This window comes from Choloepus didactylus, chromosome 3, assembly GCF_015220235.1.
Source record: "Choloepus didactylus isolate mChoDid1 chromosome 3, mChoDid1.pri, whole genome shotgun sequence".
Lineage (NCBI taxonomy): Eukaryota > Metazoa > Chordata > Mammalia > Pilosa > Megalonychidae > Choloepus > Choloepus didactylus.
This window is the reverse complement of record NC_051309.1, coordinates 89,425,019-89,449,943: the sequence shown is the minus strand read 5'-3', so window position 1 is coordinate 89,449,943 and position 24,925 is coordinate 89,425,019. Positions and strand designations below refer to the sequence as shown.

The window sequence follows — 24,925 nt, the reverse complement described above, 5'->3', positions numbered from 1 at the left end:
GATTAGATTCAGAGGCACTAATGACTCCATTTCCAATAATCAGGAGGGCACTGATAGTCCATGGCAGGAGTTGGCAAAGGAAATACGCAAAATAGCACCATTTGATTCTCCTAATTGTACTCTAGTATGAAGCGAGGCTCTGGGTGACAGTGTTTTCAACACTTTCACTGAGTTTTGCAGTATTAAGAGGTATAATGATGTTGGCTGGCTGCTCTTAGATACTTTGGATACAGTTGTAAGAGAAAGGGATGAGCTAAAGGCTTCAAATTCAAAACTTGAATGCCGTGTGACACATGTAAAGGGTTCCATCTGTGCCCTGAAAGAAAATCTTATTTCCTGTGCCCGCAGACTAGAGGTTTCTGAAAATCAGACTCAGTCTCTCATTGTGCGAGTACCACATTTACAGCATCAACTAAAATCTCAACCTCTCAGGGTGTCTGCTGTTAAAGTAAAGGCATTGATTGGAAAAGAATGGGATCCGGAAACTTGGGATGGGGACATATGGATTGATAATAATGACAGTGAGGACATTGGAACCCTGGATTCTGCTGGGTCATTGTTAGATTTACCTGTAGAGGGCTGTCCTGGGGAAACAGCTTCTCTGCCTCCAGTCTGCCCTAAGGAGCCTGCCACCCAACCCCCACCTAAGGAGATTAACCCTTCAATGCCTGCTAATCCTGCAATCACCTCCCCTGAGGAAGCAGCCCTCACTCTTTTGTCTGGAGAGATTAATCCTGTTTTAAGAGATGAAAATGCAACAGAGTGTCCTGAGGTGAATGGCTTGAGGGATAATTCTAACTCTTTTCATGACCCACCCCCACCACCAGTTTTTGCTTCAAGACCTATAACTAGGCTCAAGTCCCAACAAGCCCCAAAGGGTGAGGTACAAAGTGTGACCCATGAAGAAGTACGCTATACTCCAAAAGAACTGTATGAGTTTTCCAACTTATACAGACAGAAACCAGGGGAATATGTGTGGGAAGGGATATTGAGAGTGTGGGATAATGGTGGAAGGAATATAAGGTTGGATCAGGCTGAATTTACTGTTATGGGCCCACTAAGCAGAGATTCTGCATTCAATGTTGTAGCTCGGGGGGTTAGAAAGGGTGTTAACAGTTTGTTTGGGTGGCTGGCTGAAACATGGATCAAAGGTGGCCGGCATTACCAGAGGTTGAAATGCCAGAACTACCCTGGTACAATGTGGAGGAGGGGATTCAAAGGCCTAGAGAGATTGGAATGTTAGAGTGGATTTATCATGGAATACCTGCTCACACAGCCCTGGAATGTCCAGAGGACACACCTTTTACCAGGACTGTGAGGAATAAATTTGTGAAACTAGCTCCATCATCCCTGAAGAGCTCTGTAGTCGCCCTTCTCTGTAGGTCAGATATTACTGTAGGAACTACTGTCACTGAGCTGGAATCCTTAAACACAATGGGGATAATCGGGTCCCGAGTCAGCAGAAGCCAAGTGGCTGCAGTTAATCACCACAGACAAGGTGGGCATGGCTACCATAATGAAAAACAGGCTCAAAGCAGTAATCAAAATAATATGACTCGCAGAGACTTATGGCGTTGGCTAGTGGATCGTGGAGTACCAAGTAGTAAAATAGATGGGTAATCGACTAAATTCTTGTTTGAACTATATAAGCAGAAGAATTCTAGGTCACGTGAACAAAAGTTTCCCTTGAATTACAAAAACAGAGAGTCACGGCCCCTTAATCAATTCCCAGACTTGAGACAGTTTGCAGATCCAGAGCCCCTTGAATGAAGGGAAGGCCGGGTACCCTTGGAGAAGGACCCTGTCACACTGCCAAAAATTTATACTGTTAATCTTCCTCCCAGCCTTCCCCAGGGGGACCTACGGCCTTTTACCAGGGTGACTGTGCATTGGGGAAAAGGAAATGATCAGATATTTCATGGATTATTGGACACTGGGTCAGAAGTGACATTAATTCCCGGAGACCCAAAATGTCACTCTGGTCCACCACTCAGAGTTGGGGCTTATGGAGGTCAGGTGATTGATGGAGTTTTAGCCCAGGTCCGTCTCACAGTGGGTCCAGTGGGTCCCCGGACCCATTCTGTGGTTATTTCCCCAGTGCCAGAGTGCATAATTGGAATAGACATACTCAGCAACTGGCAGAATTCTCACATTGGTTCCCTGACTCCTGGAGTGAGGGCTATTATGGTGGGAAAGGCCAAGTGGAAGCCACTAGAGCTGCCCCTGCCTAGCAAAGTAGTGAACCAAAAGCAATACCGGATTCCTGGAGGGATTGCAGAGATTAATGCCACTCTTAAGGACTTGAAGGATGCAGGGGTGGTGATTCCCACCACATCCCCATTCAACTCTCCTATTTGGCCTGTGCAGAAAACAGATGGGTCTTGGAGGATGACTGTGGATTATCGTAAGCTTAACCAGGTGGTGACTCCAATTGCAGCTGCTGTTCCAGATGTGGTATCATTGCTTGAGCAAATCAACACATCCCCTGGTACCTGGTATGCAGCTATTGATCTGGCAAATGCTTTTTTCTCAATTGCTGTCAGCAAGGACCACCAGAAACAGTTTGCATTTAGCTGGCAAGGCCAGCAGTTTACATTCACTGTGCTACCTCAGGGTTATATCAACTCTCCAGCCCTATGTCATAATATTGTCCGCAGGGATCTTGATCATTTCTCCCTCCCACAAGACATTACACTGGTCCATTATATTGATGATATCATGTTGATTGGACCTAGTGAGCAAGAAGTAGCAACTACTCTAGATTTGTTGGTAAGGTATTTGCGTGGCAGAGGATGGGAGATAAATCCAACAAAAATACAGGGGCCTTCCACCTCAGTAAAATTTCTAGGTGTCCAGTGGTGTGGGGCCTGTCGAGATATTCCTTCTAAGGTGAAGGATAAGCTGCTGCATCTGGCCCCTCCTACAACCAAAAAAGAGGCACAACACTTAGTTGGCCTCTTTGGGTTTTGGAGACAACATATTCCTCATTTAGGTGTGCTACTCCAGCCCATTTACTGAGTGACTAGAAAAGCTTCTACTTTTGAGTGGGGACCGGAGCAAGATGAGGCTCTGCGACAGGTCCAGGCTGCTGTGCAAGCTGCTCTGCCGCTTGGACCATATGATCCAGCTGATCCAATGGTGCTAGAAGTGTCAGTGGCAAATAGAGATGCTGTTTGGAGCCTTTGGCAGGCTCCTATAGGAGAATCACAATGCAGGCCCTTGGGATTTGGAGTAAAGTTTAACCATCCTCTGCAGATAACTACTCTCCATTTGAGAAACAGCTGTTGGCCTGCTACTAGGCCTTAGTAGAGACAGAACGCTTAACCATGGGCCACCAAGTTACCATGAGACCTGAGTTACCTATCATGAGCTGGGTGTTGTCTGACCCACCAAGCCATAAAGTTGGGTGTGCACAGCAGCACTCCTTCATAAAATGGAAATGGTATATATGAGGTAGAGCTCGAGCAGGTCCTGAAGGTACAAGTAAGTTACATGAGGAAGTGGCCCAAATGCCCCTGGCCCCCACTCCTTCCACCTTACCTTCTCCTTCCCAGCCCACAGCTATGGCATCTTGGGGAGTTCCTTACAGTCAGTTGACTGAGGAAGAGAAGACTCGGGCCTTGTTTACAGATGGTTCTGCACGATATGCAAGCACCACCCGAAAGTGGACAGCTGCAGCACTGCAGCCCCTTTCTGGGATATCCCTGAAGGACAGTGGTGAGGGGAAATCCTCCCAGTGGGCAGAACTTCGAGCAGTGCACCTGGTTGTTCACTTTGCTTGAAAGGAGAACTGGCCAGAGGTGCGTCTGTATACTGATTCCTGGGCTGTTGCTAATGGTTTGGCTGGATTGTCAGGGACTTGGAAGGAACATGATTGGAAGATTGGTGACAAAGAAGTCTGGGGAAGGGGTATGTGGATAGACCTTTCTGAGTGGGCAAACAACATGAAGATATTTGTGTCCCATGTGAATGCTCACCAGAAGGTGACTTCAGCAGAAGAAGGTTTTAATAACCAAGTGGATAAAATGACCCGTTTGGTGGATACCAATCAGCCTCTTTCCCCAGCAACTCCCGTCATTGCCCAATGGGCTCATGAACAAAGTGGTCATGGTGGTAGGGATGGAGGTTATGCATGGGCTCAGCAACATGGACTTCCACTCACCAAGGCTGACCTGGCCACAGCCACTGCTGAGTGTCCAATTTGCCAGCAGCAGAGACCCACACTCAGTCCCCAATATAGCACCATTCCTTGGGGTGATCAGCCTGCTACCTGATGGCAGGTTGATTACATCGGACCACTTCCATCATGGAAAGGGCAGCGATTTGTTCTTACTGGAATAGACATACTCCGGATATGGGTTTGCCTTCCCTGCACGACATGCTTCTGTCAAAACTACAATACGTGGACTTACAGAATGCCTCATCCACCGTCATGGTATTCCACACAGCATTGCTTCAGACCAAGGAACCTACTTCACAGCAAATGAAGTGAGGAGATGGGCACATGCTCATGGAATTCTGTGCTCTTACCATGTTCCCCATCATCCAGAAGCAGCTGGGTTGATAGAACGGTGGAATGGCCTATTGAAGACTCAATTACGGCGCCAACTAGGTGGCAAAACCTTGCAGGGTTGGGGCGGTGTTCTCCAGGAGGCTGTGTATGCTCTGAATCAGCGTCCACTCTATGGTGCTGTTTCTCCCATAGCCAGGATTCATGGGTCCAGGAATCAAGGGGTGGAAACAGGAGTAGCACCACTCACTATCACTCCCAGTGATCCACTAGGGAAATTTTTGCTTCCTGTCCCTGCAAGTTTAAGCTCTGCTGGTCTACAGGTCTTGGTTCCAAAAGGAGGAGTGCTTCCGCCAGGAAACACAACAATAATCCCATTGAACTGGAAGTTAAGGCTGCCACCTGGCCACTTTGGGCTTCTTATACTTCTTATACCTTATCAACAGGCAAATAAGGGGATTACTGTACTGGCTGGGGTGATTGATCCTGACTATCAAGGGGAAATAGCACTGCAACTACACAATGGAAGTAAAGAAGAGTTTTCCTGGAATACAGGAGATCCCCTAGGGTGTCTCTTAGTACTACCATGCCCCATGATTCAAGTCAATGGAAAACTGCAACAACCCAATCCAGGCAGGACTACCAATGGCCAAGAAACTTCAGGAATGAAGGTTTGGGTCACCCCACCAGGCAAAGAACCATGGCCAGCTGAAGTGCTTGCTGAGGGTAAAGGGAACATGGAATGGGTAGTGGAAGAAGGTCGTGATAAATATGAACTACGGCCACATGACCAGTTACAGAAATGAGGACTATGATGACATGAATATTTCCTTCTCGTTTTGTTATGATTATGTTTGTATTTGTCTGTAAAGCAAATATCTTTGCTTTCTTCTCTGTCTTATCCCCTTATCATATGGCATAAGCTGTAACGTTCATTTTGAAGATATGGTTTTAGGTGATGTGTACAACTGCCAAGTTGACAAGGGGTGGACTGTGATGGTTGGGTTCATGTGTCAACTTGGCTAGGTGGCCTAGCTGTCTGGTCAAGCGGGCACTGGCCTGACGATTGCTGTGAGGATATTTGAGGCTGGTTAATAAACCAACAGGCTGGTTTGTCGGATCATCAGTCAATTGACTGCAGCTGACTGATGATTCATCAAGGGGTGTGCCTTCCACAATGAGAGAATGCAATTGGCTGGATTTGGTCCAGGTGATCAGTTGGAGGCTTATAAGCCGGACGGTTAGAGAACCTTCACTTCTTCTTCGGCTGCTCAGTGAAGCATTTCCTGGGGAGCTCGTCAAAGTTGCCGGTTCGTTTCCTGAGGAGTTCGTCAAAGTTGTCGGTTCGTTTCCCGAGGAGTTCGTCGGACGTCTTCCTTGGAGTTGACAGTTTGTTGACGGCTCTGCAGAATTTGGACTCGTGCATACCCACAGTTGCGTGAGTCACTTTTACAATTTGATAATCAGAGACATCTCTCATTGATTCTGTTTCCAAGGAGAACCCTAACTAATACAGCAGGGGATGAACTCACCTAGGAAAGGGTAAATAGGAAATAACAAAGGACTCTGGACAGCTCTGAGGAATTCCAGCAGTTAGCAGTTGGGATGTGGAGGAGGAACCCCAGAGGAAACCAAGTTGTAGACCAGAAAATGAAGAAATTTATGAAAGAGGTGAATCAAATTGGGCAAGTTACTTAAAGTTACTAAACCCTGCTTTTCTTACATATGAAAATTAGGATAATAGTAATATTTACCCTGCAATCTTGTTATGCTGATTCAAAGGTATCCAAATAACTATTGGGCATGTGCTGAACAAATTACATTCAAAATGCCCAAATCAAACTCACAATCTTTCCACCTATTCCCAGGCCCTCTACCACTGTTCTCTGGCCTCATGATTGCATCCAGTGACGCAATACAGAAATTTAAGACTCATTCTAGTTACTTTCCTCTTCCTGGTCCTTTAGAGCCAATCCAAGTCATGTTGATCTGATGAGCTCAACAATCAGCCTCTCCAAAAAGAAATTTTAAAAATGTATCTCTACCACAATCACTCTATTCCAGGCTCTCTCCTTTCTTGCCTGAACCTTGAAAACAGCTGTTTAGCTGTTCTACCCACATCGACTCACCCACCTCCCTTCCATTCTCCTTGTTGCACCTTGTCCACCAATCCAGAAGGCACTTTGGCCACAATCTGGAGACACAAACTGTAGCCTACTACAATACTTCAGTCGCCAGAGCCAAATCAGTCTCACTACAAGGTCTGTTTCCCACGCAAACCACCTTCCTTATCAACTCCTCCTTTGACGTCAACAAAGCAGGAAATACTTTCATCCCACTTCAGAGCACTTATTTCCTGAGAGAGCCAAAGCTAGTTGACACTTGGCCAATAGTCGCCAACACAGATAAGAGTCTCTGCAAGATTAGAATTAGTCTATTTAAGATTAGGATACCTCATCCTTGTCTCCCCACCCAATCCCACCTCTATTTCTAATACCTTTGCTGGAACTTTCCCTTCTCTGCCCCATGTCTGTCAAGTCTTTATACTGTTTACTCTACACTGTTGACAGAGCCTAGGAGTAGTCATAAATAATGTCCCAGTGAATTCACTTTATTTTGTCATGAGTATAATAAGGGTCTTCCAGGCCTTCATCATTCCAAAGACAGGGGATCAAAATTGGACAACCATTCTCCTCTGAGGATTTTTTAATAATCCACGAGACTGCAGCAAGTATTGGGCCCTTTTCTTAGCTTGCTATTGTTTGTGACCCTGAGGCTTATCAGTCCTTATGGTTTCAGGGATACTTCCTGCTTTCTCTGATATCCTCTGGCTTGCTTGAGAGTTCTCAATCCACTTTCTTACCCCCACAGAGAGAAACACATTCTTACGTTGTGTCACATCTAAACCTGCCATATCTATAGAAAAGTGCACATCCATGTTTTACAGACAGGCATCTGCACAGCAAAAGAAACAGAACATATATAGATTGTCTTTTTAAAATATAAATTTGATCATTTTGCATTGCCTACTCATGGATTGAAGCCCTTTCAATGGTTTCCCATTGCTCTGAGAATACCACAAAGCCCTACATTATTGGCCCCTGTGACCCCAGGCTGCCCTCACTCTCTTTAATCCAGCTGCCTCAGCCATCTCTCACTTATCTTACTTTCCAGCCTCCCTCACACCCCAGGACCTTTGCATGTCTGACCTAATTATTTTCTACTGTCCTCCAGTGTTAACTCTCATGGATCCCCATTATAATTCAAATCCCCAATAAATAAAATCTAGTAGGCCCATCAGGGAGGCACCCAAGCTAAGCCCCATGTCAACAAAGCCAAAAATCTAAGCCAGTTTCTATTTCTTGTAAATGCCCAGCTTGCCCAGAAAACCTAATTTAAATATAGTCAATCAGTTATGAGCAGCTAACTTCCTCATTCCTAAGCAATCACCTGCTCCCCACTCTGTAAGACCCCCTAAAGTAAAATGGAATTTTAATGGAGCCAATCAGAACATTTCCTCACTTGCTTCCACATTCACCCTATAGAGCTTCCCCTTTCCACCCTCTCAAGGGCTCTTCCTTCTACTTTCTGAAAGGAATGCCGCCCAACTCATGAATCCCTCAATAAAGCTGTGGGATCCTAAATTGCATGAAAGGTTTTTCTTTTATGACCCCCCCCATCACAGATATATAAATTATCATGAACATCTTTGAAGTACCTACCACACTTGCAATTTTACTTTTGTGCAATTTTTAAAAAACATACTGTTTGCTCCCCAGTAAGACTGGACACTCTGGAGTTCAGGGATCATACCTGATTGCTGCCTAATTACCTAGTTGAGTACTTAGCATATGATAGGTACCCAATAAATATGTGAACAAGTGGATCAGTCGGTGAATATGTTAAAGCACCTTGAAGAACAGCATGCACTTAAGGGATTTTAACTTCCTTCTTTCCAACCCCTAGCACATATTACAAGTTTCTCCTTGTTATAAAGTATAGGCATACCTTGCAGATATTACAAGTTCAGTTCCATATCACTGCAATAAACTGATTATTGCAATAATCATAATAAAATGATGTTTTGGTTTCCCAGTACACATAAACATTATGCTTATACTATACTGTAGTCTATTTAGTGTGAAATAGCTTTATGTCTTAAAAATGTATATGCCTTAATTTAAAAAATGCTAGCTATCATCTGAGCCTCCAGAAAGTCATAATCTTTTTTTGCTGGTGGAGGATTTTGCCTCAGTGTTGACGGTTGCTGACTAAACTGGGTGGTGGTTACTGAAGGTTGGAGTGGCTGTGGCAATATACAAAAATAAGACAACAATGAAGTATGCTGCATCAATTGACTCTTCCTTTTATGAAAGATTTCTCAGTAGCATGCAATGCTATTTGATAGCATTTTACCTAAAGTAGAACTTTCAAAATTGGAGTCAGTTCTCTCAAAACCTGCCACTGCTTTATCAGCTAAGTTGATATAAAATTCTAAATCCTTTGTTGTCATTTCAACAGTGTTCACAGCATCTTCACCAGAAGTACATTCCATCTCAAGAAACCACTTTCTTTGCTCATCCTTAGAAGCAACTCTTCATCTGTTCATGGTTTATCATAACATTGCAGCAATTTGGTCACACCTTCAGGCTCCACTTCTAATTCTAGCTCTCTTGCTATTTCCACCACATCCGCAGTTACTTCCTCCACTGAAGTCTTGAACCCCTTATAGTCACCCATGAGGGTAGGAATCAGCTTCTTCCAAACTCCTACAAATGTTGATATTTTGACCCCCTCCCATGAATCATAAATGTTCTTAATGGCACCTAGAATGGTGAATCCCTTCCATAAGGTTTTCAATTTACTTTGCCCAGATCCATCAGAGGAGTCACTATGGCAGCTACAGCCTTATGAAATGTATTTCTTAAATAGCAAGACCTGAAAGTCAAAATGACTCCCTGATCCATGGGCTGCAGAATGGCTGTTGTGTTAGAAAACAACATTAATTTCATTGTACATCTCCATCAGAGTTCTTGCATGACCAGATGCATTGGCAATGAGCAGTAATCTTTTGAAAGGAATCTGTTTTCCTAAGCAGTAAGTCTCAATATTGAACAAATATTCAGTAAACCATGTTGACCATGTGTAAACAGATGTGCTGTCATCCAGGCTTTGTTGTTCCATTTACAGAGCACAGACTAAGTAGATTTAGCGTAATTCTTAAGGGCCTTGTGATTTTCAGAATGGTCAATGAGCACTGGCTTCAACTTAAAGTTACCAGCTGCATTAGCCCCTAACAAGAAAGTCAGCCTGTCTTTTGAAGCTTTGAAGCCAGGCGTTGACTTTTTAGCTGTGAAAGTCCTAAAGGCATCTTCTTCCAATAGAAGCTGTTTTGTTTCCATTGAAAATCTGTTGTTTTGTGTAGCCACCTTCATCAATCTTAGCTAGATATTCTGGATAACTTGCTGCAACTTCTCCGTCAGCACTTGCTGCTTCACCTTGCACTTTTATGTTATTAAGACATCTTCTTTCCTTAAACCTCATGAACCAACCTCTGCTAGCTTCAAATTTTTCTTCTGCAGCTTCCTCACCTCTCTCAGCCATACTAGAATTGAAGAGAGTTAGGGTCTTGCTCTGGATTAGGCTCTGCTTAAGGGAATGTTGTGGCTGGTTTACTCTTCTATCTAGACCACTAAAACCTTTTCCATATTGGCAACAAGTCTGTTTCACTTTCTTATCATTAATGTGTTCACTGCAGCAGTGCTTTTAATTTCCTTCAAGAGCTTTTCTTTATAGTCACAACTTGGCTTTGGTGCAAGAGGCCTAGCTTTCAGCCTGTCTCAGATTTCAATATGGCTTCCTCACTAAGCTTAATCATTCCTAGCTTTTGATTTAAAGTGAAAGACATGAACACTTATGGACCATGTAGGGTTAGTAATTGACCTAATTTCAATACTGTTGTGTCTCAGGGAATAGGGAGGCCTGAGGAGAGGGAGAGAGACAAGGAACACTGGTCAGTGGAGCAGTCAGAGCACATGCCTTTATGGATTAAGTTTGCAATCTTACATGGGTGAGGTTCATAGAGCCCCAAAACAATTCCAATAGTAACATCAAAGACCACAGATCACAGCTCATCATAACAGATTTAATAATAATGAAAAATTTGAGACATTGGGAGAATTACCAAAATATGACACAGAGACATGAAGTGAACACATGCTATTGGGAAAATGGCGCTGATAGACTTGCTGGAGGCAAGGTTGCCACAAACTTTCAATTTGTAAAAAATGCAACATCTGGGAAGCACAATAAACCAAGGTATGCCTGTATAGTTTGATCACCAAAGAATTCAAATGAAAACTTTACGTTAGTCATATCCCAATCCCTCAAAACAGTACTGTGTATATACTATTTACAGAGCTGGAGAGAACCATAAATGCTTAAGACATCTACTTCCATTAAGGATTTTTATACTAGAAAGATCTTAATTTTCTAGACAGAGAAATGGAAAGACGATTATTTTCTGAAGATGCCCTGGAATCACATCTTATGAGTGCATGGAGTTGTTCACAGGGTAAATCATACCTGAATCTCTAAAAAGCAAGCGTCACAAATAAAAGCAAAGCAAAAGCCTCATGGAAATGATACACCATAATTTTTACGTGAGTCACATGAACTATCCTAGTTCATTTGAAGGTTTTTATTTTTAAATAATTTGTCTTCACATAGTTTGTGAGTCACTAAATCTGGGTGATACAGTGCAAAAACTCTGTACTTGCAATCAGAGAACTGATCTAAACCTATTTTACCAGGTAACTGTAAGGACTAAATGAAGTAATAATAATTGTTTTAAAAAAACCTCTCAGCTGTTGAACACCTACATTGTACTGTATATGGAGCTAAGCACATGATATACATTAAATCAATTGGTTCTCCAAAGAGATATATGGAATATGTTTTATTTCCCTCACTTTACAGATGAGAAAATGAAGCTCTGGGAATTTTAAAAACTGGCCCAAGATCCCACCCCACCAAGCCTAGGATGTATGTAAGCTGTAACATGCCATAAAAATATAGGGTGTTTATTATGTGTCACAGAAAGGGCAGTTTCCATTACCATCCCCATATATTTTTCTCTCCTCAAGACCATTTATTCCTCTTATCAGACATAGTGGACAAAACCAGCTTAGGGTCAGTAACCAGAGACCCAACTGATCTCAGCCAACAGATCCTCATGTGGGCAAGTTGCTTCTCTTTCCTTCCTCATTTAGGTTTTCCCAGCTTCCGTATTAGTAACTCACATGTGGACCGTATTGTCCCAGATCTCAGGATGTCACGAAAATTTAGAAAAATTGCAATAGCCCACTTTCCCAATCAACCAAATATTCAAAAGCAATGGGTGTGACTTTTGCTCCATCACAACAAGAGGCAGGGCATGGGACGGGTTATGGTGATGTAGGCTCAATGTCATGACAAAATAGAATAAAAGAGTCTAGTTCTCTGCTCTTCCACCTCCGTTTCTGTCCCCATATGATTATATTCTTTGGGTAGCTTGATGTCTATATATGTGTGGGTATGTGTATGTATATTTCTTATATATAATTATAGCGTATGAGACTGATTCCATTTGAAAAAATAGTAACTGATAGATACACACACAAAATACCCAAACTGTACTCTTCTTCAGTTAATTCAATGTTTAACTTTTAAGTTGCTTGAGAATAGACAGATTTATGCAAATTAGATACAAATTCCAAACAACCCATTTTTATTGCCTATTGTTTTATTGATGATACAATCTAAGTGGAAAAACGTCTAAGGGTTTTGGTGTCATTCGCTTACTAAACAAATATTCTAAGTGCCAAGCATGAGCAAATACTCTAAGTGCCACAAGCTGTAGATTGAGCAGTGTGCAAGGCAGACCCCATCTCTGATCTTGTGGAGCTTAGTAGTCTAGCAGGTGAGGCAAACATTGAGCAAACATTCATGATAATAACAAATGTGGTGAGTTCTAAAAAGTTCAGGGTGCTATGACAGTGTATCATGAGGGACTTCAGCTGCCTGGAGTCTCAGCAAAAGCTTCTTTGAGGAACTTACATTTTGGCTGAGACAGGCTGCCATCTGTTCAGAGTTGTGTAACTGCTTTCCCATCTCATTTCTGACAGTTGGACAAGTAAATGTCTCAGAGTTTGACTTCTCCTGTGTAAAGTGAGGATAATACTTGGCAGAATTGTTGTGAGAATTAGAGATAATCCAGAAAAAAACGCCCCTCAGAGTATCAGATATGTAGGAGGCACTAACTGCATGATGCTTGTTATATTTATACATCAACATAAGCGTCAAAGGAAAACTGAGGAAAAGTTTGGCCAATAGCTAAAGATGAATGTACAGAAAGGTAATACGGCAAAGGTTACAAATTCAAGGGACAGTCACTACCCCACAGCTGTATGGAGGCTTGCCTTAGTGAATACCAGATGCTGGAGCACCTGCTGAATACTGTCCTCGTGAGAACCTGATAAGGAATTTTTGGCGGCTGATCTCCTTCTAGCTGTACCTAGATCAGGCAAGATTTTCCAGGTAAAAGTAAGATGCCTGGGAAACAGCCCTCAGGTCAAGCTTTGGCTGTCTCAAGTGACAAGCATGTGTTTATAAGCCAGATAGGAGGGGAAGGATTAAATGCCCAACTGAGGCTTTAGTTGAGGGCTAGAAGAAGGAGACCTGGCGCCACCTGGGGTGCGACCTGGAGAGAGAAACTGGTATTCCCACAGCGCGCCGAGGGCATTACGCATGGGGACGCCCAGTCCGGGATAGCCAGCGCTCCTCCCCGGGCGCTCCCTCCTCCTTGGATCCCGTCCATCTATCTCCGCACCCTTCAATGGGTGTGGGTGATTTCGTGAGTGGACGCGACCGCCACCGAGAGGAAAGCGTGCAAGGAAATGGGTGACTGCTGGGGGAGGGCGGGGCGGGGAGAAACGGGTGCAGTGGGAGGGATGCAGGGGAGGAGTGGGAAGGGTGGAGGATGCAGTGGGAGGGGTGAGTGGAAGTGTGAGGGTGGAGGAAAGCAGAACGGGGCGCAGTGGTCTGGCGAGAGGAAGTGCGCGAGGTCTCGGCTCTTACTGCGCGGCCGCTAGCGGGCGGGGCAGCCAGGTGAGCCCGAGATGCTGCTGCGCTTCAAGCCCGGGCTGCCGTTTCCGCCGCCGCTGCTGCTTCTCCTGGGGCCGCTCGGTCCCGTCTCCCCGATCGTCTTGGCGGGACCGGCGCTGGCCGAAGACGTAGTGGAGCTGGACTTCTCCACGGAGCAGCCGGTGCACCTGGTGAGCCCCGCGTTCCTTTCCTTCACCATCGACGCCAACCTAGCCACGGACCCGCGGTTCCTCACCTTCCTGGGGTAAGCGCCGGCCTCCCGGTCCGGGTCCTCCTCTCCTGTGGTCCTGACGCCCCCACCCGTCCCGCCAGCAACTCCGCTCGGCTCTCTCCGCTGAAACAACTTCCCACTTGATCCCGGATCCTGCCCGCTTCCCTTTTCTCGCGATAACCCCTCCCAATTTGTCCTTTCCCTCATTCATTCATTCATTCATTCATTCATTCATTCAGTACGTATTGGGTGAGCGTCTGCTAGTGTCTGGGTAGTAAGGGAAAATCGGGAAAAGAAAATGCTCACCTGCCCCAGTGAGCCACAGGAGGTGGGACCCTGCCAAGTGCACCTTAGATGAAAAAGGTTTCAAAGAAGAATTAGCATTACCCCTCATATTTTAAAAAGTCTAAATATTAAATAAATGAGACCTAGGAGACTACTGTAGTGACTTACGGAACACTGATAAAAAGATATTTCTCCAAAATGAGGCTGCAAAATGTGATGCTGCTTTATGGGACGCTGCCAATTTTTTTCTCACCTGAGGAAGAATGAACCTGGTGCAGGTTCACCGCCCCGGTCTACGTGTGTGGGCTGACCCCAAGGGGTCAGGGGTGGGTGTTGGGGGTGATGCAGAGAACTTCCGGGGTCATCTAGGCTTCAGGTGCGTCCAGAGAGGCCACATCTCGCTCACCATTATCAGAGACCTAGAAGCTTTCCCTCCTGTGCTGACACTGTTATACAGGTTAGCCTCCATTGCTATTGCAGTCAATTATTCTGCAAGTAAAGTGGGCAGCCTTGTGGTTAAAAGCTTGAAAGTCAGACTACCCTGGCTTGATTCCCTACTGCATCAAAGCTGAATTTGTTTTTTACAGGTTGCTTGGCCTTGATTTCTTCATCTGTAGAATGGAACCTCTAACATATACCTCGTAGGATTGCTATGAGGATTTGATGAGCTAATAACTACTTAGCACAGTGTCTGACACTGAGTGTTGCAAATGAAAGCGAATTGCTTGGTTCTTTCTTCTTGGGAAATGGGGAGTTGTTGCTAACCATTCATCATTTCTCTATGTGGGTCTCTTGATCATAGTTAACCTCCGTTTTTTCCCTGTGGAAGGAGAATTTCCTGATGGGAAGGAGTCTTCATTTTTTCTGCCCTTCCCCTTGAGGATGGGAAGATGATATCGGGTGGCAGCTGGTTCTAGAGAGATGCTGAAGGAGCTCCAGATCTGAGGACCCAGACCTAGCTGGGGGGGTCAGGGTGGGTAGTAGATGAGGGAAGAGAGGGTATGAAGGGCCTCACTAAAAACAGAGGGATTGAGTAGATGTCTATTTACCAAAATTTGAGAACTCAAGTCCTCTTCTGCGGCTGCAGCTAGCATATGCCCCTCCACTTCCCTGAACAAGGATATTTAGGGATTCTTCCCTTGGAGAAACAGGTCCAAAAGAAAGTCCTATGTGTATGACTTTTGGGGTCCAGGCCTGATCACCCTGCAGCAAGCTCACCAGTTGACTAGCACCAACCTCCCCCTTCGCTCACACTCTCCACAGGTAGACACCCAGCTCCCAGTCTGCAATTTAGTGAGGGTGATACCTTTGTTCTCCTTAGACACCTCTCTTAATTTTCTTTCTTTCTTTTTTCTCCCTTTTCTTCCCCTTAATTCCAGAGGATAATGAAAAACCAAAAGAACATAGCATGCAAGTGGATAATGTGGTTTTACAGAGCACAGTTTATTACTGTTCATACAAACTTCTCTCCAGGACTGGCTCCAGAGCCCTTCCCATGGCAGGGACCATCTTGGATGCCTGCTCCTTAGGAGCATCCTTAAGCACAGCCACACTTCCCAGCTGAGGACTGAAAAGACTGCAGCTCAGAGGCAGGAGCTCCCTCTCCTTCTCACCTAAGACCTAGCTTCCAAATTAGGGTCTGAGGGTCCATCTCCCCAGGATGGCTAGCCCATGTCCCCAGTGACCCAGCCATTGCAGAAGACAACACATCTCAGAAAACAACACTATGCTTGGTATCTCTTCACAGTAGTGAGCAGTGAGATGGGTGTTGTTTGTTACAGTTTCTCAAAGGTGAAGATGCTTAGGCAAGGATGGCAGGAACTGAGCAGGTGAAAGCTGAAGTCATACGAAAGGAGAGGATAATAAAAATGGCAGAAACTTACTGAGTCCTCCGGTTATGCCAAACCCTGTTTAAGGCACCTTATGAGTATCAATTCACTTAATCCTTGCTACAAAACTCTGCAGTAAGTACTATTATTATCCCCATTTTAAAAATGAAGAAATCAAGGTTCAGGAAGATTAAGTAACTCACCCATGATCAGCCAGGTAGTAAATGAAGGAGCCAGAGTTTGAACCCACTCTGATCCCAGAGACAACAGTACACAAAAACAAAGTAAGCCAGTCTATATTTGTTAAATGAAACAGGGTAGAGTCTGGGAAAAAAAGAATGCTTGGCAACAAACTGAGAAGGCTGATACAATGAAAAGAGCCATGGACACAAAAGTAGAGAATCAGGGCCCAAACCTCTAAGTTACTGCAAAGGGGGTCTCAGTGAATTTAATCAGAGGGCATGGTTCTGACTTCCCACAATAGCAAGCAGGTTTTTTTATACATTTGCAACTGACAGTACACCAAACTTAAATGCCAATGATAAAACCACCTAGAATTAGAAATCTTTTCAATTTTCTCTCTTCCCTAAGGTAATTAATCAAGAAACCAATCAAACACCTTCCTAAGCCCAACTGTGAACAAGCCCCAAAGAGATCCCAGCCCTCAATGATGGGAGGCTCTAGACCAATAGGAATATAACGTGAATCTCATTTGCAACCCACATATGTAATTTTAAATATTCCATTAGCTGCATTTTTAAAAAGTAGAAAGAAACAAGTGAAATTAATTTTAATAATATATTTTAAATCAATATATCTAAAATATTATCTTTTTGGCATTTAATCAATATAAAAATATTAATGAGATATTTTGCATTCTTTCTATCAAACCAAGTCTTCAAAATCTTGTGTGCACTTTATACTGACGGCAATCTCAGTTTGGAGAGACCGCGTTTCAGTGCTCTATAGCCATGTGTGGCTAGTGGCTGTGGTAGTGGACAGTGCAGCTTTAGATTTCAGTCAAGACACAAATGCAAGCACAATTAATAATACAAGGTTAACACAAATGCAAGCACTAAGGTAGTGCCAGAGATCATAAGTACAAAAGAGCAAAAGTGGCGTTTAACCGCAATAGCTGTAACAAGGCAGTTGGGTTTGCTTCTCACGATGTCCAATGCTTAGTCTGATAACCAATGTGGGAAAGAGCCACAGGCCCTCTGCATGCCTGTTGCTGACAGAAATAGCCACGACCAAAGAGAAACAAGGAACTGAGAACAATTGCCAGCCATAAACTCACTTTTTCTGACCCTCCAGAGATGTGCTTTCCCCTGATTGAGCTCTCTTTGTTCCTGTGCCCCACCAACACTTTCTGCTCTGCTCCCGGGAGCCCTTTCCTGATAACCTTGGTCTACATTGTCCACTAGTTTGAACTCCAGACTGCTAATCCCTCAAATCCCTTTCCACGGTGTTACATTGGGCAAATCACTTAGCATCCCTATATTCTGGTTCCTTGTTTATAAAATGAGGCATTTACCTCATTGGATCTTTTTGGGGATTAAGTGAAATAACATATACAAAGTGCCTAAACTTTGAGTTCAGACTAGCCTGGTGCATCTTTAAAGACAGTTGTCATGACTTCAGTGTAAGGCTCTCTGCATCCATGTCTGGCTCCCTTCTATGCTCCTTGTCACCACTTTGCTCCCCACTCGCTCACTTCTCATGGATTGATGACTGGCACTGGTTTCACAGTTTCCTCTCCACCTCTTAGTCCCACCATTGTCCTAGAAAACTGTTAAGTCCACATGGATAAACTGTCTTTTAGTTTCTTTACCTCCACATTTTTTGGTAGACAGCTTGTACCAGAGTGTGAGATGTATGCACCTCCTCCGACTTTGCATTTAGTAACATCACGCTAGTATCTTGAGATCAGCCATAGTGAGAATATTTATACCATGGAAATTGGCAAACACTGAAAAGAAGGGCACTTTTTCCAAGAGCTGGCTTAACAGCACACTCTGCTGCACTGCATTTCAGCCACTTAATGCCATGGTCACACCTGGACTCTTTTCTTTTCTTTTTTTTTATCTTCATTTTATTGAGATATATTCACATACCACGCAGTCATACAAAACAAATCGTACTTTCGATTGTTCACAGTACCATTACATAGTTGTACAATCAACACCTAAATCAATCCCTGACACCTTCATTAGCACACACACAAAAATAACAAGAATAATAATTAGAGTGAAAAAGAGCAATTGAAGTAAAAAAGAACACTGGGTACCTTTGTCTGTTTGTTTCCTTCCCCTATTTTTCTACTCGTCCATCCATAAACTAGACAAAGTGGAGTGTGGTCCTTATGGCTTTCCCAATCCCATTGTCACCCCTTCACCCCTCATAAGCTACATTTTTATACAATTGTCTTCGAGATTCATGGGTTCTGGGTTGTAGTTTGATAGTTTCAGGTATCCACCACCAGCTACCCCAGTTCATTAGAACCTAAAAAGGGTTGTCTAAAGTGTGTGTAAGAGTGCCCACCAGAGTGACCTCTCGGCCCCTTTTGGAATCTGCTACTGAAGCTTATTTCATTTCCTTTCACATCCCCCTTTTGGTCAAGAAGATGTTCTCCATCCCACGATGCCAGGTCTACATTCCTCCCCGGGAGTCATATTCCACGTTGCCAGGGAGATTCACTCCCCTGGGTGTCTGATCCCACGTAGGGGGGAGGGCAGTGATTTCACCTCTCAAGTTGGCTTAGCCAGAGAGAGAGGGCCACATCTGAGCAACAAAGAGGCATTCGGGAGGAGGCTCTTAGGCACAACCATAGGGAGGCCTAGCCTCTCCTTTACAGCAACCGTCTTCCCAAGGGTAAAACCTATGGTAGAGGGCTCAACCCATCAAACCACCACTGGACTCTTTTCATCACTAAGAACCTTTTAACACCTAAATGTTAAATGCAAACATCCCATTCTTGGACCACCACTCCCTACCCTCCCAGTTATTTCACGCCAGGGCTTCTGCAACAACTGTTTTCTAAATGCCTCTGTTGAACATTCTATCAGTCGTCTCCTCTCTTCCATATCCAATTTGAATTTCTTCATTTATACATGAACCACTCATATGATAATATCCTCCAACCCTGCCCCATTGTTCTTCCTGTTAAAACCCCAAACATGGCTTAGTCAGACTATACTTTCCCCCTTGTAATCTATGGGTGACAATGAAGTCTGGAAGCAGAAGATATTACTTAATCATGAACTGTAATGCATATTAATAAACCACATTTATGTATTTACCTCTGTTTCCATTATTGGTTGTCATCCTGTATAGTATGGCTATTAAGCTCATGGGGGAAAACATCTCACAGCCACAATGATTGATGTTACACTATAAATTCTTAGACTCCATACCTACTTGGCTTGTAGTGCTACCCCTTGACCCATCATTTCCCTGCCTCTTTCATTCTCCACTTCTTCAAAACTCTGATCCCATCACTTGTAAGCATGTGCCCACATTTCTGCTTCCCAAAGAAAATGAAGTCACTGGACAGGAATCAAACGTGCAGACATGCCGTGTCTTTGTCCATCTTTCTTCGTCCTCTTATCTCAGGCCAGTCCTTCCAGCTCTGCCCTGCATCCTGTCCCTTCCTGCCTCCTCACGGACTTTGCTCTCCTTGTCATCTCCTCTGTCTTTTATCTTCAACATCTCCCTTTTTATTGGCCCCTTGCTCTCAGCCCTAAATATCCTCAAGGCTTTCCCATCTCAACCACCGCCCTGCATTCCTGCCTCAGTAGTGCTGCTTTCCCTCTCTCCTCCCCTTCACAGCGTCCTCACTGCTCATTTCTTCCTTGCTTCACTCTAGTGGTGTCACCATAATTGTGTCACTGAACACAGTCTCCCCACCTTCATCAGTGACCTTCTTTTGGTTGCTAAATCCGGTGAACACTTTGCAATGCCTAACTTGTCTGGTCTCTTGGCAGCATTCAACAACTTAAAGCATTCTCCTCCCTTTGGTTTACGTCACTTCCACTTCCTGGATTTACTCCCACCCCTGACAGTTCTCTTTCTCTGGCTTGTCGTAAATATGGGTGTTCCTCAGACATTTGACCTAGGCCTTCTTTTCATTTAGCATACTCTCCCGAGGGGTCTTACCAGCTTCCGTGGTTTGAATCACTCTTCATGATGTGGTGTGCCAGGAAAAGCTTAACAACTGGCTCTCCGGAAGTAGGAGGAACTGATATGTGTTTTTTGCTGATTTCCATGGTGTAAATTGTCAGCACTTTAACAAACGGCTCACAAAATTTCTCAAAATTTAACAGCTGGCTTTCAGAAACTGGTAGAAGCAGGCTCCAGCACACTTCTGCCTTCATGTTAGAGACAAGCAGCTGATTTTTGAACAAAAAGTAAAATAAAAATACCTGCAGCCTTTTTTTTCCCAAAAAAGTGCTCCAGAAATGGAATATCTGTAGCTGCTTTCAGGCATTCTTTTATTATTTCCCTGTCACTGTTGTATTGTTAGTTTTTCTTTTTTCCATTCTTCTTCCTGTGTGTGATTGAAATACTGTACCTTTGATCAATTTGCTTTTTATGACATGTTTTGCAGCTGTTTTAAATCTGGTCTTTGTCAAAGGGCATCAATATTGTACTCTCAAAACAAGACCATATTTATTGCAAAAGAAACACTCAAAAAGGTCCTTAATACCAAAAGTCCATAACATGTGATTTCCTTTACTTGGCAGCAGCCATGGATTGGGTTTTCATTTTGGTCAAAAAACAGTCTTTGTCTGTCCTTGCCTTCCCTTTCATCAGGCTGGACTCGCTTGTTCATTCACTTGACAAATACTTATTAAGCACCAGCTATTTGCCAGGCACTTATCTAGGTAGGTGCTAGGGAGACTGATGAGGCAGACAGAGAAGGTCCCTGCTCATGGAACTTACATCTGGGGCAGGGGTGGCGGTTAGGATAGATAGTAAACCAAGGCCACAAACAGAAAGCTAATTTCAGAGTGGTGAATGCTATGATGAAAATAAAGGCAGGCAGTAAAGTGATGGAGAGGGACCCACGTGGTGCAGTCAGCACAGTCAGTGCATGGCCCTGGCAGCCAGGCTCTGGGGCTCGGGTGTCTGACCCAAGCCGTGCAGTGCACATCTTGTGCTCCACAGCTTCTTTTCCCAGGTGCTAGTTTTCTCTCTATTTCCCAGGGAGCACCCATTGCTCACTAGTCTCAACTGTTCACAAATGTCAGCTACACAAATCTCATCAAGTTTCCTCTTTCATCAAGCACAATTGAAATGCCAAGGACCAGAACCAGTGTCTGGCCAGAGGTGGTGGATTGGGGCCACACTGGCATGACTCTCTCTGAGGAGGCTTCTCATGTCCGTTTTAGGGCCACGTCTCAGGGCCAGTGGGCTAGGTGTCACTAGTCACTGGCTCTCATGCTGAATATTCTCAAATCTATTTCCCCAGCCTGCATGGGTCTCCTGAGCTCCAGACATACATGGCCAACTGAGCTGAAACAGAATTTCTTCTTTAATATTTCATTGGCATGTCAGATTCTACAAAACCGAACTCACCTCTCCCCTCCCCCTTCTACAACCTATCACTATTCCTCATCTCAGCAAATGATGCCACCGTCTTCCCAGATGCTTCCCAGGAGGAATCCTTGACTCCTCCCTTACACCAAATTAATCACCAAACCTGTTATTTCTACCTTTAAATATTTGTTGAATTCATCCATCTTTCTCTATGCCTACTACTGTTACTTTGCTTCAGGCCATCATTTTCTAACTAGATTAACATGAGCACAGTTGTCCCCTAATTCTTCTCTGACCACCCCCCCCAGTCTTGATCCTTATAATCTTTTATTTACCTGCAGCCTGAAATTCCTTTCTAATAAAGTAAGAGTCTGGTTAGGTCACTCCACTGCTATAAATCCTTCCATGGCTCCCCATTGCCCTTATATATAGTTGGAACTCTGAGACATGGCTTATGGGGCCTCTAGAAAAAGCCCTACTTGCCTCTCAGCCTACTCTTGCCCTACTCCTCCCTGCCACCCTCACTAGGGTTGGGCCACACCCCTCAGTTCTTTAGTGGTGCCATATTCTCTCCTACCTCTGGTCTTTGCACAGACTGTTCCTCTACCTGGAATACTTCCTTCAGTCCCACCCCACTATCTTTGATCTGGCTAAGGCTTATTCCTCTTGCCTGTCTAACACTGAAGCCACTTCCCTTGGAAAACCTTCTTTAACCATCCCCTCAACCCCAGTCCAAAGCCTGGGTTAGGAGCCCCTTCTATGTGTTCCCATAGCCAAACTCACACTCTTTTGGAATTACCAATTTACTTCTATATATCACTAGGCAGTTAGCTACATGATAGCAGCAGTGTGTCCATCTTATTTATCATTTTGTCCCCAGCAACTAACATAATGCCTGGCAAAAAAGGGGCCTGCAATAAATGTTTGTTGAATAAATCAACAATGGCAAAGTCGCTTTCAAGTATATCCTGGTTTCTTCATCTATCCTAAAATAAAATTAAAACGTGTGTAATTTAAGTATTTTGTGCTTACTATGGAAAACTGTAAAATATGGAAAAGTAGTAGAAAAGAGTCTACCACTCATCTCACCACATAATAATGACCACTGCTATCATTCTGGTGTATTTCTCTCCTTCTATATATATTATTTTCATTGTTGAAATCACATTTTATCACAGTTTATTTTTAGGTGCCTTTGTAGCAGAGTGGCAATAGTTTTCTTCTGCCTCACTTATTGTTCTGGTTTGCTAATGCTGCCAGAATGCAAAACACCAGAAACGGATTGGCTTTTCTAAAGGGGGTTTATTTGGTTACAAAGTTACAGTCTTAAGGCCATAAAGTGTCCAAGGCAACAGGGTACCTTCATTGAAGGATGGTTGATGGCGTCCGTAAACCTCTGTTAGCTGGGAAGGCACATGTCTGTTGGCTCCCATGTTGTGTTTCAAAATGGCATTCTCCAAAATGTCAGTGTCAGCTTCCAACGGCCATCTTCAAAATGTGTCTATCAGCTGCAGCTCTTCTCTCAGCTCCTGTGCATTCTTCAAATTGTCCCTCTTGGCTGTAGCAAGCTCACTCCTTCTTCTGAGCTTATGTAGTGCTCCAGTAAACTAATCAAGGCCCATGCTGAATGGGTGGGGCCACACCTCCATGGAAATTATCCAATCAGAGTTATCACCTACAGTTGGGTGGGTCGCATCTCCATGGAAACACTTACTCAAAGAATTACAAGCTAATCAACACTAATACATCTGCCCACACAAGATTACATCAAAGATAATGGCATTTTGGAAGACATAATACATTCAAACTGGCACACTTCTATTAAGTTTGCATTTCCATTTATTCTCAAATGTTTTTGCTTATTCCACGGGAGATGCCATCTTTCCTAGAAGTCATCACTGTTGCCAGGAATTCCAGGTTTATAACATTTCTGAAGCCTCACTTTGTGCTCCATTTTACCACAATACTTTTGGGGCCCACAAAAATATTTTTTTTTTCTTAAGATCAGAAGAAAAGAGATGACTTTTGGGGTTGAAGAAAATGTCTTGGTATATAATATTAACATATTTGTCTTTATATTAATGCAATCATAAAATATATTTTTAATATTTTTTAATGGGTTCAGGGGCCCATGAAAGCAAAAGTGCATAAGGTCTACACAACTCATAATGTGGGCCTACCTAGTACATTAAAATACTCTCGATACCCACCCCCCCAAAAAAAAGTAAGGAGGAATCGCTAATGTGTTCAATGCAGGATACCTAGCATTTGGTCAATTTCTATCTTTTAATTTCTCCATCTTGAGCATGAAGAAAGAAATCCTCTGAAAATTTTACATAGTACTATATGTAGCTAAGCAGGAGCACACCTTAAAAATGGTAATTTTAGGTCAGGTCTTGAGTTCCCAGGATGTTAAGCAGTACTGGCGATTGGGTAGTCCTCCTGGCATAATTTTCTGATTTGAAATAAACCCTTGTGTAAATCAATTAATTAATTAATTGGGCCATTCCGAGAACCATGTGGCATTGGTTTTATGTGTTTTAAGAGCATTCCAGGAAGCACTAAGGAACTGTTGGCCAGAACCACTTGTGTGAGACCTCAGAAATGTATGGCAGGTGATCCTGTTACTTGAATCTTCCGTTTTTTTGGTTTTTGCTCACTTAAATATTCACATACACGCTCAGCTTTCTGAGGGAGGGATTATAGATGATTTAAATTCCATTCTATAGCATTTGGTACCATTCTGAGCACATAACAGGACTTAGAAGGGTTTCAGCTTAATGGGATATATTATAGAATTCTATGTCATTTGACTTAAATTCAAAAGAATAATCTTTCTTTGGGGTTGGCAGTAGAAGGAGGGGGAGGAATCGGATCAAAAATAAAAATTTTTGAAGACAATCTATTTTTCAGAGACATCTCTCACTTAGTTTTCACCCTGTTACCTCTTTGTCTCCATCAAGCATAAAAAGGAATGGGTCTTTTTTAAAGTACTGAGCACTATCCTACTTGTCAAACATAAGCTCTTGCCCAAATTCAAGCTCTAGATTGCCCTTACATGCCTGGAAGAATAATCTTGCAATTAGAAAGATTCCTCTATTATACAAATATTATTTCATATATTATTTTTCTGCTGCTTCTCTTCTTCACACAGATATTAAGAATCATGTCCACCAAGGGAGAAGGGAGTAAAAATGTTTGACTGGATTAATTTAGTGGGAAAAAAAATGTTAACTTCTCTCTTGTCTTCACAACAGTTCTCCAAAGCTTCGTACTTTGGCCAGAGGCTTGTCTCCTGCATACCTGAGATTTGGCGGCACCAAGACAGACTTCCTAACTTTTGATCCAAAGAAGGAACCAACCTTTGAAGAGAGAAGTTACTGGCAATCTCAAGTGAACCAGGGTGAA

General features: G+C 43.6%; 1 protein-coding gene across 1 annotated transcript in view; it reads left to right on the top strand.

Annotated features, from left to right (window-relative positions):
- The first annotated feature begins 13,554 nt into the window (after window positions 1-13,554).
- HPSE (heparanase) overlaps window positions 13,555-24,925 on the top strand; it is a 42,620-nt gene continuing 31,249 nt past the window's right edge. Inside the window, exons 1-2 of the mRNA XM_037830135.1 lie at window positions 13,555-13,898; window positions 24,775-24,920. Coding sequence (XP_037686063.1) covers window positions 13,669-13,898; window positions 24,775-24,920 — 376 coding nt within the window. The 5' untranslated portion in view covers window positions 13,555-13,668. The remainder of the gene's footprint in view (window positions 13,899-24,774; window positions 24,921-24,925) is intronic.